We start from the raw sequence: 15,805 nt of genomic DNA, 5'->3' as shown, positions 1-15,805 counted from the left end.
AATTGTTGTGTTTGGTTGTTAGCACTTCCCACGAATGATGTATTTATTGTAAGATGGAATGCCATGTTTTTTTTTTCTCTCCCTTGTTTGCTACTGTATGTTTGTTTGTACTTGTTACATGACAGTTTTCCTTTGCAAACAGGAACGGCGGTGGCAGCGGCGCTCCTATTTTTACCCACTGTTTATTTTCAATTTTTTTTTTGGTTTCTCTTAATGAATGCGTGCAACATTACAGCTCTGTGGTAAAACTGCAATCAGGGCGAACATTCGGGGGGGGAGTTTATTTTGACTCGTCGGTTTATTTGAGACAGCCTTGTGCCTCATCAGAGAAACCGCAGTTACTGAGCGTAGTGACACTTGGATTTGTGGATTTGTGCGGCATAAATGTATTCTTTTGTTGTTGTGGCGTGTCAGTCTGCAAAGCACCAGTGTCACTGCATGTTTGCAAGTTAACGCATACCCTTTTCTCTTCTCTTCTCTCCTCTATCTCATTCTCTCTTGTCTCTGTCCTGCGCTCCACAGTACTTATCGCGTATGTGATGGCTACTATAATACAGATTTGCCTGGGTAAGCCCATACTGTACATTGCAAATACAGCCACAAAAATGCATACCCATGTAAAAACTAGAGGTCGACCGATATGGGTTTTTCTCAGGCTGATACTGATATTTGGGGATTTTTTTTTGACCAATGCCGATTTGCTTGGCCGATATTTTTGGCCGATATTTTCAAGCAGTGGGCGGTTTTACTTTATTACTTTAGGTGATCCAGTCAAAATTTCTATCCCAGCTTTGATTATTTGCCGTTAGCATTAGCATACTGTTGTTTGCCGCCATATTTTGTCCATTTTGGAGGAATTCTCCAGGTTTTGCGCTTCAAAATGGTATGCAGCATGTCCATATTTACTGAGGTTTAGTGAAACTTATATTTAAAGCAGAACTAAGTAACTTGTTTACCTTGATAAATCCTTTTGGTAGGCCCTCTGGGGGTAATACAAGTGTTGATGGGATGATTGGTGGGTCTTTCATCTCCCCCTGGTGTCTCTGGCCAGAAAACCACAATTGCAACTTCCCTGCACCGGGTAGGAGTCACCAATACACACTATTGGGATCACGAAGAAGAAGCTAATAGGCTAGCGGGCAAAGCTAACTGCGGGCTAGCGCCACTTAAACAGTATTTACCGCCAAGTTTGAGTGAAAATAATGTAATTGGACGTACAATATCCCTCTGTCCCTTTGGCTTTTGTGTTAGTGTAGTATTTACTCTCAGGACATTGGTTTAAAAAACGCAACATGCTACGACACCTGCAGTGGCACTTTTGGCCTCTAGGCCAGGCTGAGTTACTTAGTTCTGCTTTAAGAAACTTGTATCCTCGTTTCATTGCGATGTTTCTCCGCTCCTATTAGGCCTAGGGAGTAGTGGGCGGACTTTTTTTAAAGCCATGGCTTTGCTCTTTCAATGAGAAGTCTCTATCATTTTCGGTCCCGGAGATATCAGCTTTTTTTGGCGTTAGATCGGCCGATAGCCAATATTGTAAAATCCTCAAATATTGGTCGATCTCTAGTGAAAACAGTGCTAGTTTCGCAAATACATGGCTTAAAAAGAAATAAAACTAAATTTGGATTTAACCATGGACCTATATGTAAGAGCCTCCTATTGGAGTCCAACCCTCCCTTCATCAATACAATATAGGAAAAGATTTTGTAACTTTTTCTTTTTGTGGTGAGTTGTTTTTGTTTTTTTTGTTTTTTGGTGTGAAACAAATTAAACCCAAATATATCAGATCTTTAATTTATTATTTTTTATTCAACTTTGCCGCAAATCTTTGGGAATTAGGATTAGAGTGCAACCATGTACAGCCAGACACATGCAAACAACACTTAGCATAAAACCATACACGCTCGACTAACCCATGCTTAATCTAACTGTGTCTCTCTTTTCCCGCTCATCATGCTCTCTGTAGCTATGAAGATAATAAACGCTTTATCAAGTAAGGACTCGCTGCCCGGAAAACCTCTAGCTTGTAGCTCTTTCTCCGACTCTTCCGGCTTCCTCTGTCTGTCTGACCTTCCTCTTGCCGGTTCATCCTCTCCTCTCCCCTCTCTCTCTCTCTCTCCAAGACACCGCGGCTTCTCATCAGCTGTCCTTGTGACCGTCTCCTCATGTGCATCATCAGTAGTGTGTGGAGAGAGCTCTTGTTTGTTTGGAGTGCGGAAACGGGCTGGTGCGTGAAGGCCCCGATAGACCTTCACACACAAGCCGGGAATCTTTGTCAATTTAAAACTTACTTAACACGCTCCCTAGATAACGAACAACCGAGTGCACCGTTATGCCTAGCTAAATTGCATCCTCCCCCCTCCCAAAACAAAAAAATTCAAGTCAGGTTTGTGAATGTAGTAGGGGATTACAATTACAGGTACATCTAAAGAAATAAGAATATTGTGTGAAGGGTATTTTGAAGAGTGAAACACGCTTTATAGATTCAGAGTTGATGATAATCGCTAAATCTACAGACTAAATTGAAAAGTCTACGCTTTCTATAATATCTGTTTTCTTAAAGATGTGCCTGTATTTCACGTACGTGTCTGTGTTTTTTTTTTTTACCTCTCACGTATTTCATGACCTTTTCCCTACTTTCTCATACTTGGCCACAAATCAAACTGTTTACCCACAAGAGCATGGCTGGCCCCGCGAAAGTTGATGACTGTTTTTGTTTTCGCCTTTTGTGTCCAGGTCGTGGGTGATGGGAGCCTTCGCGCTGTTATGTCTGCTGGGCCTGACCTGGACCTTCGGCCTCTTCTTCATCAACGAAGCGTCCATCGTCATGGCCTACCTCTTCACCATCTTCAACACCTTCCAAGGGATGTTCATCTTCATCTTCCACTGTCTTCTGCAGAAAAAGGTAGGATCGAGACGAAGGGTCATGCGGACATGTTGAAATGATTGTGAGAGCTGACTTGGAAAAAAATGAAAACAGCGTAAACTATATTAGTGCGACATTCAACGAAAAACCATGTCAGCACAGTTTGTTCCATCAAAGAAAAACAAAAAGCAATTTGTTTGTTTTTTCATTAAATCGTGTTGAAACAAGGTTAAAAATTTGAGGTTAATTAGGCTAAAATAAGGGAAATCAGGAAATGGTTTTGTTTTAGAAAAGAAAAGTATAACTCTTTGACAGTGAGAAGACTTCAGTGAATTAGTGATATATTGTGGCTTTTCCAGATATGAATATTGCATATAAGAATGTAATAACTAAACTAAATAATGTAGCCATATATATTCTATATATATAGCTCTGTTTCTTTTGTGTTGGATTTCACATTGTCATCTATTTCGAAGTATGTTCCATTCAAATTTGAAAATGTTTATTACTAAAAATGTGTCTCTGTCTTCACAAACTGTTTCCAAGACTTTAACGATTTACAATCCCTCACTCAGGGGGATTAATCCTTGTAAAAAAGTTGTGCCCCACACACACAGTCCTCTCGCGGTGAATTTTAGCCATGCTGAGGCTTTGTATGCTGATATGAAGAATCAATAGAGCCGGCGTGTCGACTCCCGGCTCAGCCATATGTAAAGTCAACATGTAGTGTAAACTCAACGCTGTTTGCCTATGCAGGTCCGCAAAGAGTACAGCAAGTGCTTCCGCCACACGTACTGCTGCGGAGGGCTGCCCACCGAGAACTCCCACAGCTCTGCGAAGACGTCCACCACCCGAACCAGCGCCCGATACTCCTCTGGGACACAGGTAGGACTAGCAGTTTACACCCCTCTACGATCTCCTCCCATTAGAAGTTAAAGCGATGTGTTTCTGCCGGACACTACCGTCAGATTTCACATGCCCGTGCACAGCCTGAGCACCTTTGTTCTGTTCTGCCCCCTTCAGCACTTGCTTTTATCTTTTCAACACTAACGTCACACGCATGAGCAAATGTCACTATTTAAACAGCGGCGCAAGCACTTACGCATATGAGGAAAGGTGCAGGCATTGTGCGCCGTCTATAATATAAATAGCCCTATGCACAGTATGCACAGTACTTACTGCACTGGTGTTCTGTTTGGGGGAGAGAGAATAAAAGGCCTTTGAGTTATTAACGGACGCTGATATATGACAGAGATCAGTGACTAAATAAGATAATATAAGACAAGGCTTTGATTGCGCACAGAAATCAGCAAGGCGCCGATAGACAATGTGCGATCAAATAACATTCAAATGTGCAATCAAAGGAAGACAAAGATGGGAAAATAATGTGTTTTTTTTTTTACAAGGAATAATAGCTTTAAGAAGGAAACAAAAACTACAAAATTAGAGTCATAAATATAAGCATTAAAACATCATTTATAAAAACATTGCACGGAAACACAACAGGGGTAGATGATAATAAAATTGTCAATAATGGTATTGTACACGTGCAGGCTATTGCACAAGAGTAACTACACGATTGGAAGGGGACTGTAGAAAGGATACTGAAATTAATATAAATCAAACAACTAATAAAAACTAAAGTTCGTCGGAGCATGTTGTCAGACAAAGGCCTGCGGGAGAGGGGGATTTATTGGCGTCTTGTGTAGAATCACTGAGGGGTTTATTGCCATTGTCAGAGAAGGTACATTCACAAAGTGGGATTTTTTTTTGGTTGTGCAACATGAAACATAGACATAACAGTGATGAAATAAATACAATCTGGGTGCATAATAAAGTAAAATAAAGCAAAGCTCTAACTATACACAATATCGACAGCAGATGTGAATGCGATTAACCACAGACTGCAGTGCAAATACAGCATGGGGCATTTAGCACCCTGTGTACACTCAATGACAAAACTGTTCCGTTAAATGTACTCTTAGCACATTATCACATCATCTGGCACAAACGTACACAGCAAACATGTATCCCTAGCGCCCTCGCCCCCCCCCTCGCACAGCTAAGAGTCCGATACCTCTTCAAAAATGTTTAAAAAAAACAAACAAAAAAAGTGGTAGAGACTTAATGGCCCTTGTCCCTTGTTGACCTGGCAGAGTCGAATCAGGAGAATGTGGAATGACACCGTAAGAAAGCAATCGGAGTCCTCCTTTATCTCAGGTGACATCAACAGCACCTCCACCCTCAACCAAGGTCAGTGCACACCCCATCTCTCTGCACCACGCGCCTACCCATATGCACACATTTCATCATCCGGCTAAAAATACCTCCCTGTGGTTCCAGCCGTAAGGTCTAACCCCGGTGCTCATAAAAAATGTCCATAGCATGAAAAATACTGTTGTTTTTTATATCATACAATTTTGGGGGAATGTTAGCAATGGGACCCAGAACAAAATGATTTCGTCTTGCAGTAGATCCAGCTTGATATATCTATTCCTAGCCTTTGCACAGTACTGTTCTCTCAAGCCAGAAAAAAAAAGGGGGATTAAAGGAATCTGTTTGCAAATATTCCGCGCAGACTCCATCTGACCAGTAACATCTGACTTAAATTGGGGCAAGTTCAAAGTTCGCCTCTGAAAAAAATCCTGGCTCAAAAACGGGAGAAGATATTATCAGCGAAAAGTACATTTCAGAAAGAGCACCATTTGTCGTCAGGCAAACCGAGGTGACCTGTGTTACTTTACCAAGGGATTTACGAGAGAGGGAAGCGGGGGGAAAAAAGCCCTGTCATTTATTATTTAGCCGGAGCACAAATATGATGATGAGAAGATGATGTTCAACTCTGGCTGACCTGGAATGCTTTCGTGCGTTCCCTGTCTCTAAAATGGCTTTCCGAGCTGAGCTTGCCTCTCCGCGTCCCTCTCGTGACTTCTGACGCTGCAGCTATACGTGTCCATTTTCTGCCTCTTCTGCGGCCGTCGCGTGCCACAAAGCACAAACACATTGCGTCGGCCCCTTTGGTTCTTATAGACGTTTTAGTTAATGCGAAGGTTTTGTATTGATCACTCGAGGGGGTAATGGTAATGGGTTAGTGCACTAAAGGCTCTTCCCTGTCATTAAAAAGATCCCCGGAGACTTAGCAACATGACAGGTGGCATTTAGCACAAGTGATGGATGGCAGGGGAATACCTCAGTACCTCAGGTGGCCACCGGAAAGGTTGAGTAGCTTTTGAAGGAATGACATTTATTTTTATGACGATAAATACTTATTGTTGGTCATGATTTATTTTATACTGCTTTGCGTGAATACAATGCATTTAAATCTAAGGTGCTTCAATTTAAACTCCTTTTTGTCTCATTCTTCAGTTGACAGTGTTGGGGGTAGCGTGTGACAAAAATAATTAACTAAGGAATATAACATACACAAAATACAGGAATATATTAGTCATTACTATACAAGTAACTCAAGTTCAATTAAATGTATGAATGAAAAAATGCCAAACTCCCCCGAAATAAAATGCAGCACCAGATCAAGTTGGACACTGGTGTATAAGATCTGCAGTTCGGTGTTGTTAAGAACGAAACACGAGTGGGAAAGTGAAGGAAAAGGAAATCTCTGACTGCACTTTTGCTCAGTGGCATTATTATTTTCAGTTTAGATTTTGCCAAAAGTAACTTAAAAGTAACTCAAAGTAACTCAAAGTAGTGTAACTCAGCTACATTTTGAAACAGTAATACGTAATGCAAACATTTTTACACATTTTTAATGCTGTAATCACTCATTTAAAATATATTACAATGTTGAAGCAACTTGCCCAAGCAACTTTAAAATTACTTAAAATGAGAATACTTGATCTGTATTTTAGCTTTTCTGCTAGCAATCTGCAACTTTTTTTTAACCATGCAGACGACTGTTTGAGAATCGACTCACGCTCTTTGTGAGGACATAATAACTCCGACAGTGACGGGAGCGACGGCGTTCCTTCCGTAAGGACTGTACTTCCATCCCATAGTTCTCCCACCAGCTGGTACATCTCGCTCTGACCCAAAATCGGACCTAAAGTTTGTTTGTTTGTTCTCCTTTGCCATGTGACGTCAGAGCATTTTTGTCGCAGGCAGTAAAACCCCGGTTATTTATATTCAAAAAACACGCAACCAGAAGTTTTCCCAAATCCACAGTGCACTTGGGTTGGAGGTTTTTTGAAACAGACAGAAATGGGATGTTGGACGTGTTTTGTAAAACGTCACACTCTTTATTATGTTTTTATAACAGTTAGCAATGTTACAATTTGCAGTTTGCATTGTATTTACAAGGCGGTGTAAAAGAAAAGAAAAATAACTCATGTCACCCAACTCGATTTGACCTATAAAACAAACTCTTTAATTTCCGACTTTGGCCCAATGACATTTACTGCCTCTTTAAACAGGCTTACTGCATCCTCCCTCATCCCTCCTCACTCTATAAAATGTGTCCCGTCTGTTTTGTCTTTGCTGTTTCTCTGAACTGTATGTACCTCTGCTTACACTTTGTAGGAATGACCGGAAATTATCTACTAACAAACCCTCTTCTGCGACCTCAAGGCACTAACAACCCTTATAACACCTTACTGGCCGAGACTGTCGTTTGTAACACCCCCACGGCTCCAGTCTTTAACTCGCCAGGTGTGCTTCTTCAATATTTCACTGCATTCACTCTGCTCTGCTTGTGCGTTTGTGTGTCCGTCAGAAGGGCTTACAGCCATCCTAGAGCTGGACTTTTAGTGTAGTGGACTGTTCCCTCTTAATCATTCACCCCCAAAATCCCGTCACAGAATTGACTAATGTTGCCAAACTCGGAATAAGTTGGGACACTGAAGAAAAAAAAATGAAAGTTACATTAAAGTGACTCTTTTCCCTTCTACGGATTGCGTTACTGACATCAAACTTGATTATTGGTTGCGTTCATGACTTAAAATGTGGCATATGCACTTTAAAGCTGCGTTATGCAACTTTTTATGTGAAAAAAAAAGTTGATATCTGTGCCTATTTGACCTTGTAGTGACCAAGTGGCTGTATGACTGGTCGGCATGGCAACTTGCTTTCGATCACGGCGGTCTCTACAATGCTCCCGGATCAACTGTTTTGTAGGTTTTCCGGCAGCAGTGAAAACCTTCCACACAGCTGATTCTGCAGCATCCTGGAGACCGCTGTGATGGAAAGTAAAGGCGTCATGCTGACCACTCATACAGCCGCTGGGTCATTACATGGCACAAATAGGCACAAATATCAACTTTTTTTTCCCGCATTAAAAGTTAATAATGCAGCTTTAAGCAATACATGGTTTATGAGAAAAGGTTATCCTATCTTTAACGGATTTGGTCCAGAGATGTGCTAGATTTATCTGCCAACAAACAAGTCTTTGTGATTCAATAATTACTGGGAAAAAATATCTATATTTTCACCTTAGTTCATTTCCACCACGGCTAAAAGACAAATCCTACCAAAGAATCCGACCTCTGCTCCCCCCGTGGTGCGATCTTGACGTGAACGCAACCTATTACATGTAAAACAATTCCATCGCCTTCAAGTTGACATTTCCACAGTGCCCCGTCCCTTTTTCCGAATTGTGTTTGCGCAACATTAGCGTATGGCAGTGCATGTGGGGTGGCACACATATCCACTGAAGTATGTGTCTAGAGCCCACCACATGTTCACATGGAGGATGGAAATTCCTGTGGTTGGTCCTGATCCACCCGGGGCACTCTCGGATTTCCCTTATCCAAAACCCGGAATGAGACATAATGATTAAGAGTGGAATAGGATACTGTGTGTTCAGGCTGGACCTAATGTAAACAGTGGTGAGGCTCTAGTATAAACTGCATGCTTATTAAGATTTATGCTGCGCAGATTACCAGGCGATTCGTTATTTGCACCTTAAAACACGCGTTTGTTTCCTAATGCTTTTTTTTTTTTCCTTTTCTTTTCTTTTTTTTGCACTAAGCCTCCTGTTTCGTAGTCGGAGTTGCGCCGCAAAAGCTAGCAGTGAAGAATGCGCTATTGTAACGTTGAAAAACTGAAACAGCATCTTCCATTGTTTGTGCTCTTCCCTTGTGCTTCCCTCTATAGTGACCTACAGAGAGACAAGTATGGGAGTAAAACTTAACTTTGCCTATCAAATGTAAATTTTTTTCAGCATGCTTATTTAAAAACAACCGAACCAACCCCCCGGCACAATCACTGGTTTTACTTTTCTTTTGTTTTTAGGCCATTCACACACTCAATGAGCAAGCGGTTCACTAAATTATTTAAACTTTGACTCTGACAAAAAGAAGAAAAGCTTGATTTGAACCTATAAAAACAGTCAGTTCTCTGAAATACAACAAGGTTTGCATATGAGCGATTCAATAAAAATGCTGCTTATGTCCCAAGAAGATTATCACCTGAAGCTGTTGTTTTACAAGGGCTTTTCAGATATCGCCTCACATTCTTGCGTTATCTGCTCACTTAATCACAGAGAAGCTAATATTTATGTTTTTTTGCCAGTATTTTGTGCGACCCCCGTGCCCAAAGACATTCCTGACATGACTGGCTTGACCCCGGCCGCTCCTCTGTTATTCTACTCGTTCTGCAAGGGACTCAGGGAACTGTCAGTGTGACAGATGCCAAGTGCTGGGCCGCAGGCGAGATCTGACCTTTACCAGTCCTGGAGACACAAACCACAAAGTAACGCCAGCAAACCCCCCAAAACAAAGACGAAACAACAAAAGTGGCATTAAATTTGTCAGACAAAAGAGCTCTTTAATGCTTGTTTCCCTAATTTGCTGAACCCTTGCTCCCGCTAAGCTGCAGTTAAGACTTTGTTTTGTTATTTCTTTTGGAGTGATTCTTTTTCATGTTCCAATAAATCATTTTACTTTCTTTTGTACATCAGCTGCTCTTAGACCAGATAGGCTGAGCAGACAGACATGATGTGAGTGTCTTCAGTGAGTCTCTTCACCTGCTGTGTGTGGTGATGGTGGAGTGCTGCTTGTTGGCTCCCCTTGTAGTGAGAACAAAGATGGCTGTCCCATGTTGATACACAAATATTTTCCCTTTCTTGTTCATGTCATCTTTTTCATCTTTGTCTCTTTCTTTCCCTCGGCACAACCAAACCCATTAGCTGCTAAAACCTCTTGAGTATTGTCGCTCGCCCGCTTGCGGCTTCATTCCTATGGACATCTCCTTTGCCCCATGTGTCTGTGATAGTGATTAATGTTCCAGTTTGTCACTTAATGTTGTTTGGGATCTTTTTCATCGCTGTGTCACTTCTGTGGCAAACTAAAATGCATAGTGCTCTGCTTTAAAAAAAAAAGCAATTTTTCAAAGGGAAAATAAACTGTATAAATGGCAGAAAGTAAAATGATTTCTCACTACAAATGATGCATGTGAGTTTATTGTTTGTGAAGGATTGTGCCTAACTAACCAGTTTATGGCATGGCTTATTCTGACTTGTGACACTGCATCCTAAACAGCATTAAATTGCTTGACATTTGCTGCTTTTTGCGACTGACTAATGTGGAATCCCCTCACGTCTTCCTCTCTTTGCAGGGCACTCACTGAACAACGTGGTGAGGGATACAAGTGCAATGGATACACTACCGCTAAATGGTAACTTTAACAATAGCTACTCGCTACGCAACGGCGACTATGGCGACAGTGTGCAGGTAGTAGACTGCGGCCTGAGTCTGGACGATGCTGCCTTTGAGAAAATGATCATCTCTGAATTAGTACACAACAACCTGCGTGCCTGTAACAAGAGCCACCCACCACCCCAGCAGCAGCACCTGACCCTACAGCAGCCGCCAAGGCCCCGCGCGCCCCCGCAGTACCACCACCGCCACCACACGGAGCGGGCTCCGCCGAGGGTGACGGTGGTGGGCGGCAGCAGCAGCGAGGACGACGCCATCGTGGCTGACGCCACTTCCCTGGTGCACGACCCTGTGGGCCTGGAGCTGGAGGCACCGCTCATCCCTCAGAGGACTCACTCTCTCCTGTATGCCCCCCAGAGGAAGGGCAGGCCTGACGGGGACGACGACACTTACACCACCCAGATCACCACCACAAACACTGAGGACAGCCCCCAGTCCCCCAATAGAGACTCACTGTACACGAGCATGCCCAATTTGAAGGACTCTCCTTTCCCCGAGAGCAGCCCTGATGTGGTGGACGACCTGTCCCCGTCCAAGAAGAGTGAGGCTGAGGACACTTTCTACAAGAGCATGCCCAACCTGGGCTCCAGCAACCAGCTCCAAGCCTATTACCAGATAGGCCGGGGGAGCAGTGATGGCTACATTATCCCCATAAACAAAGAGGACTGCATCCCTGAAGGCGATGTACGGGAAGGACAGATGCAGTTAGTGACAAGCCTTTAAATGTATTTAAATCAGCCCCCACCCCCTCGTCCTTTCGCAGCCCCTGCCTCTGAGAGGACACACCAGTCAAGCTACTGGCCGTTTGTTTTATTTTTAACGGAGCTTACAAGCCCCCGGGCACAGCCACCTTTTCGAGCCTCACTTCCCCCATCTGCGTTGCCATCTCAATCCAAACATGCCACTCGACCCACTTTGTCCGCAGACCAACAGACTCAGATGGCAGAGCAAAGTTTAAGACTGTATATACAATGCAGAGTGGAATTTAAATTTAAAGAGACAAACCAACTATGTATTTAAATGTGCTGCTGCTGTTGAATAAATGAGAATTTTAAGGTACAACAAACAGTAAAAAGGCCAAAAAAATGAAATAATACACTGAATCAGCAATGTCCCGATCAAAAGGCTGTACATACATTCACCTCTATCTTTGTTAAGTCCTGGTTTTATTGTAGACAAACAGCACACGTGAATCAGCACTCGGACCAGCTCGCTTACATATTCCCTCAGACATTCAAAGGTGCAGGAATATGCAGGTCCAGTGCTCCGAGTCACTCTCCATCACCATGAAGTTTGGATTGTATAACCACTAGCAATCAAGCCCCTGGCCTTATATTTTCTCAACTGTACATTTGAACTGTTGTGAAGGAAATTGCTAAAATATATATTTTGTTGTATTGCTAGTGTAAAAATCCCGGGAGACAGTAAATGCTGAGAAACCTTTTACGTTCAAAAATTTTAACATTTGAGAGACTATTGTGTAGAAGGTGCACACATGTTATACAGCGTGTTTATGGTTTCAACACTTCATTCATGGTAGTAGATTTTACAGTAAAGGTTTAGGAAAATATGGAAGGTCCGACAAACGGCATTCTCACCTTTATCCACTTGTGAACAGTGTTTTGCTTACGCCCATTTAAGACTATTGCTTTGATTTCTAGTGGCATTAGTAGAATGGGACAAACAGGTTATAATAGGGTGAATTGTACGCATTGCACAGTTTTTTTGTGTAACTTAACTTTTTACCGGAGCAACGGGAAGAAAGACTGAAACTGACTTTTGACAATAAAAATGTTGCATCGATAAATGTAGTTCTTCCACCCAGATTTTACCTTTTTTTTTTTTTTTTTCTTTTTTTTTTTATTTATTGAAAAAACTTTCCAAATGGACGGAAAATGTGTGAATATTTTCCAGCACTGGTATATTTGCTGTACTGTAGCTCATTTTTTTATGTAAACATATTACCAAGGGGCTCATCACTTAAGACTGATGTAAATTTCAACACTTGTTTAATTAACAAATAAAATAAATGTGAGATTTTTTGGTCAACTACCCGTTTCTTTTTTAACGGTTGAGGTAAAAAAAAAAAAAAAAAAAAAAACAAGTCATTATTTTGTTATGAATGAAGTATACTTTTTACTCAGGTTGTAAGTATGTCCCAAGCACCTTGAAGCAAAATTTGGTTTTCTATATGATTTTGCATTTGATTGCTGCATAGTTTTTTGAGCTAATTCCATCTGTGTTAGAGAAGCCAAATCTCCCCATGTGATTCAAGTTGAAGAATCTCAGGTAGGAAAATTGCATTGTAAAATTCTGTTCCTTCTATGTGGTTGTAACACTAATAAAGGTTCGAAAAGAAAAAAAAAAGACACTCGTTCCCAGCCTTGTCCACCTTATCACAGTTATTGTACGAGCACTTGTCGTATATGACACCATTAGCCGACCAGGGGCCCACAGAGCTAACAAGGGCCGCGATGTTCCACTCGGCTGGCGTCGTGGAAATACATTACCCATAATACATCTGCATATGACATATCTATATTGGCTTTAATTAATGTCTACTGCGGATGCTGGGCCTCGCAGTGGAGTCCCGGTTCCCTTTATGCCTCAGGTAATGCAGAATTACGGAGCATTTTAATACAACGCCAGTCGCCGAGAAGTGGCGGCTCAGTGGGGAAGCGGCAAATTGCACTGTTTACCGTTTGGCTTTGAAGGAAGTGACTCAAAAGTTGGCACACAGCAAAAAAAAAATAAAAAAAAAATCTAGCACTTTATGTCAGAGTGGCTGCACATAATGCCGTGTGGGATGTGTGTTGTTTTGACTTTTTTTTTTTTTTCCCCACAATTAGGTGACATTTGGAGCAATTATCAGAGGCTACAAAAATGTGTCAGAAAAGGAGTTCTGGTGGTTTAGCTGATCCCGGGTACAGACCACTTGAATGTCAGTCAGTGTTGAGGTGACTGACTGTTCAAATGGCAAACTTAATGACACAAGACGTAATAATGATGGAAAATCATAGTCATTATTAGGAGCAGTTAAATTGGATACATATATATGTGTCATATATGGTTTTAAAACACCTACAATGCACAGATTCTGTTTTAGTCGTTGAAAGAATTAAAATGACCCTGGTTTCTGGCTACAGATATTTTTCTGTGCAAACTCCCAGACAGCTGGAACAAGAATAACTAATGTCCCCAATTGGGAATAAGATTTGGGTTGTTTACAAGGTATCCACACAACCAGGTGGGTGAGGAGCCCTCTTTAGTTTACAGGCAAACATTTTTATTTATTTACTTTTTACAGAGTGTGTAGTAGTTACAATATTAAATCTATTAATTCAAATTAGATTTAAAATGTTTCATTGTCAAACCACTGTAAAAATGGGACTTCTCCAGCAGTACAATAACGCACACAGGGCAGATTCAGTGTCCTTCATTCTCTCTCATTGCAGGACACTGTTTAATTCCTGGAGGTTTACGGAAAGAGAGGCTGGGCCTCTGTCAAACATTGATTCAGAATTAGGCCAGGAGCCGAGGGGCTGCGAGCTGCTCCTGGTCCCTGTGAGCGGCGCATCATCGGCCAGTGGAGGAGAGAACCAAAGAACCCTGTCAGCAGAATGGAGGCGAACCTGCGGAAGATGGATGTATTATTGACTAACACACACAGGACTAATGTGAGAAAAACACTGTGGAGTGCAGGAGAACCAGATACTATTCCCCATCAGGGAGATTTCTGATGGATATGATGCAATTAGTGGAAAGTCATGATCCAACTGATGAAAATCATAATGCTGCATGGGGAACCAGTGCATGTTTTTGCTGTGAATAAACAAAGAAGCAGAAACTGAAGCTTCTTCTTATGAAGTTTACAGTGTTTTCAATGTTAGTAAATAATTAAAAGTCAGGTTTTTGGTATAAATAGTGCTTTTTCAACTTCCACAAGAATCCATTCTCACTTTCTCATATTTATAAAATAGTGCATGTACGAAGACAATATTGTCAATTCAAGCACATGCAGCTAAATTGTGTTACTCTCAAACCCTCGGTGCAAAAAACAAATCACAAACATCAAAACCTGTGATTTGCTGTTGGTTTCGTAAAGGAAATACACATTTTAAAAAGCTTTATATTGAGATGTTTTCTTTTTCTTCTCAGATTCAGTTCATTAACATCATGTTGGCAGCTTAAAAATACATCTATCTCGATATGCCTTGAGGGGGCATGAATAAATTTTAATAGTTTCATGTTTTAATCAAGTTTCTTCTTTACAAAGTTTCATTTGAAATAGTTCTGCACATTCCGAGGGGTTATCAATAACTCGCGCAGAAGCCACTCCAGCGACTGCTCGAAGTGGAAAACACAACTGCAATTATAGATGGCATCAGCATCAAAGTCAGCCGGCACCTCTCAAGCCGGGAAACAGTCACTGGCAACGCAACACTAACTTCTCCAACTCAAAGTCAAAGGCGCACCCTCTTTTATTCCCTCCGTCTCTTTTGTCCTGTCCCCAACTTCAAAAAATCCAAACTGGCGGCCCATAGGCGTCTTAGATCTGGTCCCGTTGAGGTGAAAAATCCAATTAACCTGGCGCTCCGGCTGCCTTCGTTATAATCCCCTCCCATAATTATGAAATTACCAGATGCAGGATTTCAAATAAAAAAAAAGGATGAGAGCGACGGCCTCAAAACGAGATGAAGTAAACCGTGGGCTGCTAGTTTACGCACTTCTCATTTAGCTCAAGGGGGAAGCACTACTGATTCTGCAGGCCCAGTTTGAAGGTTTCGAACAAGTCTAAGTAATAAGACGCACAGAATGAAACTAAAATGCTGCTTTGTGTAGGGCCAGTCATCGAGGCAGACTTACATCTTTCAGGTGCTTCGTCCCGGTTAGTTTCTCCATTTATCTAAGTTACTGAGACATTTGGCTCTGTTTGACCACAATGCGATTATGCACATGTTGTCTCATGGTGTTTATCAAACATTAACATCTGTATTCACATGCTTTCAAGGGAGGTTCTTATGACTTGTCTATGTATATAGAGCTCTGTAAGATGAATGGTGTATCTGATATCAGGTCCCTTGTCCACCTGGTAGATACTTAGGCTAAAAAAAAGTCAGAGCAATCAGCTTATGCCGAAAACGTCATGTTTACTTCATGTTGTAGCCAAATAAACAGCTATGTGAGTATTTCTGTCTGGTCATTTATGAAACACAGTGATATGTAGGGGGCAGAGGGGTAAGTTGAGCCAGTGGGTCAGTTGAACCACCCTTAT

General features: G+C 41.7%; 1 protein-coding gene across 20 annotated transcripts in view; it reads left to right on the top strand.

Moving 5' to 3' along the window:
* Positions 1–12,502, top strand: part of adgrl2a (adhesion G protein-coupled receptor L2a) — a 91,465-nt gene extending 78,963 nt beyond the window's left edge. For 5 of the 20 annotated variants that reach the window (XM_079575501.1, XM_079575499.1, XM_079575502.1 and 2 more), the window contains 8 exons: positions 523–567; positions 1,964–1,990; positions 2,734–2,902; positions 3,620–3,748; positions 5,020–5,116; positions 7,397–7,525; positions 8,969–8,986; positions 10,430–12,502. In XM_079575501.1, the coding sequence (XP_079431627.1) occupies positions 523–567; positions 1,964–1,990; positions 2,734–2,902; positions 3,620–3,748; positions 5,020–5,116; positions 7,397–7,525; positions 8,969–8,986; positions 10,430–11,253 (1,438 nt within the window). In that variant the 3' untranslated portion in view covers positions 11,254–12,502. Of the gene's footprint in view, positions 1–522; positions 568–1,963; positions 1,991–2,733; positions 2,903–3,619; positions 3,749–5,019; positions 5,117–7,396; positions 7,526–8,968; positions 9,021–9,773; positions 9,813–10,429 lie in introns of all 20 variants that reach the window. The other 15 variants (XM_079575507.1, XM_079575509.1, XM_079575506.1 and 12 more) reach the window with 10 other exon arrangements.
* Positions 12,503–15,805: the final 3,303 nt, after the last annotated feature.

The sequence above is a fragment of the Gobius niger genome (assembly GCF_951799975.1).
Source record: "Gobius niger genome assembly, chromosome: 17".
Taxonomy (NCBI): domain Eukaryota; kingdom Metazoa; phylum Chordata; class Actinopteri; order Gobiiformes; family Gobiidae; genus Gobius; species Gobius niger.
The sequence above is the reverse complement of the archived record's forward strand: the minus strand, read 5'-3'. Positions and strand labels throughout refer to the sequence as shown.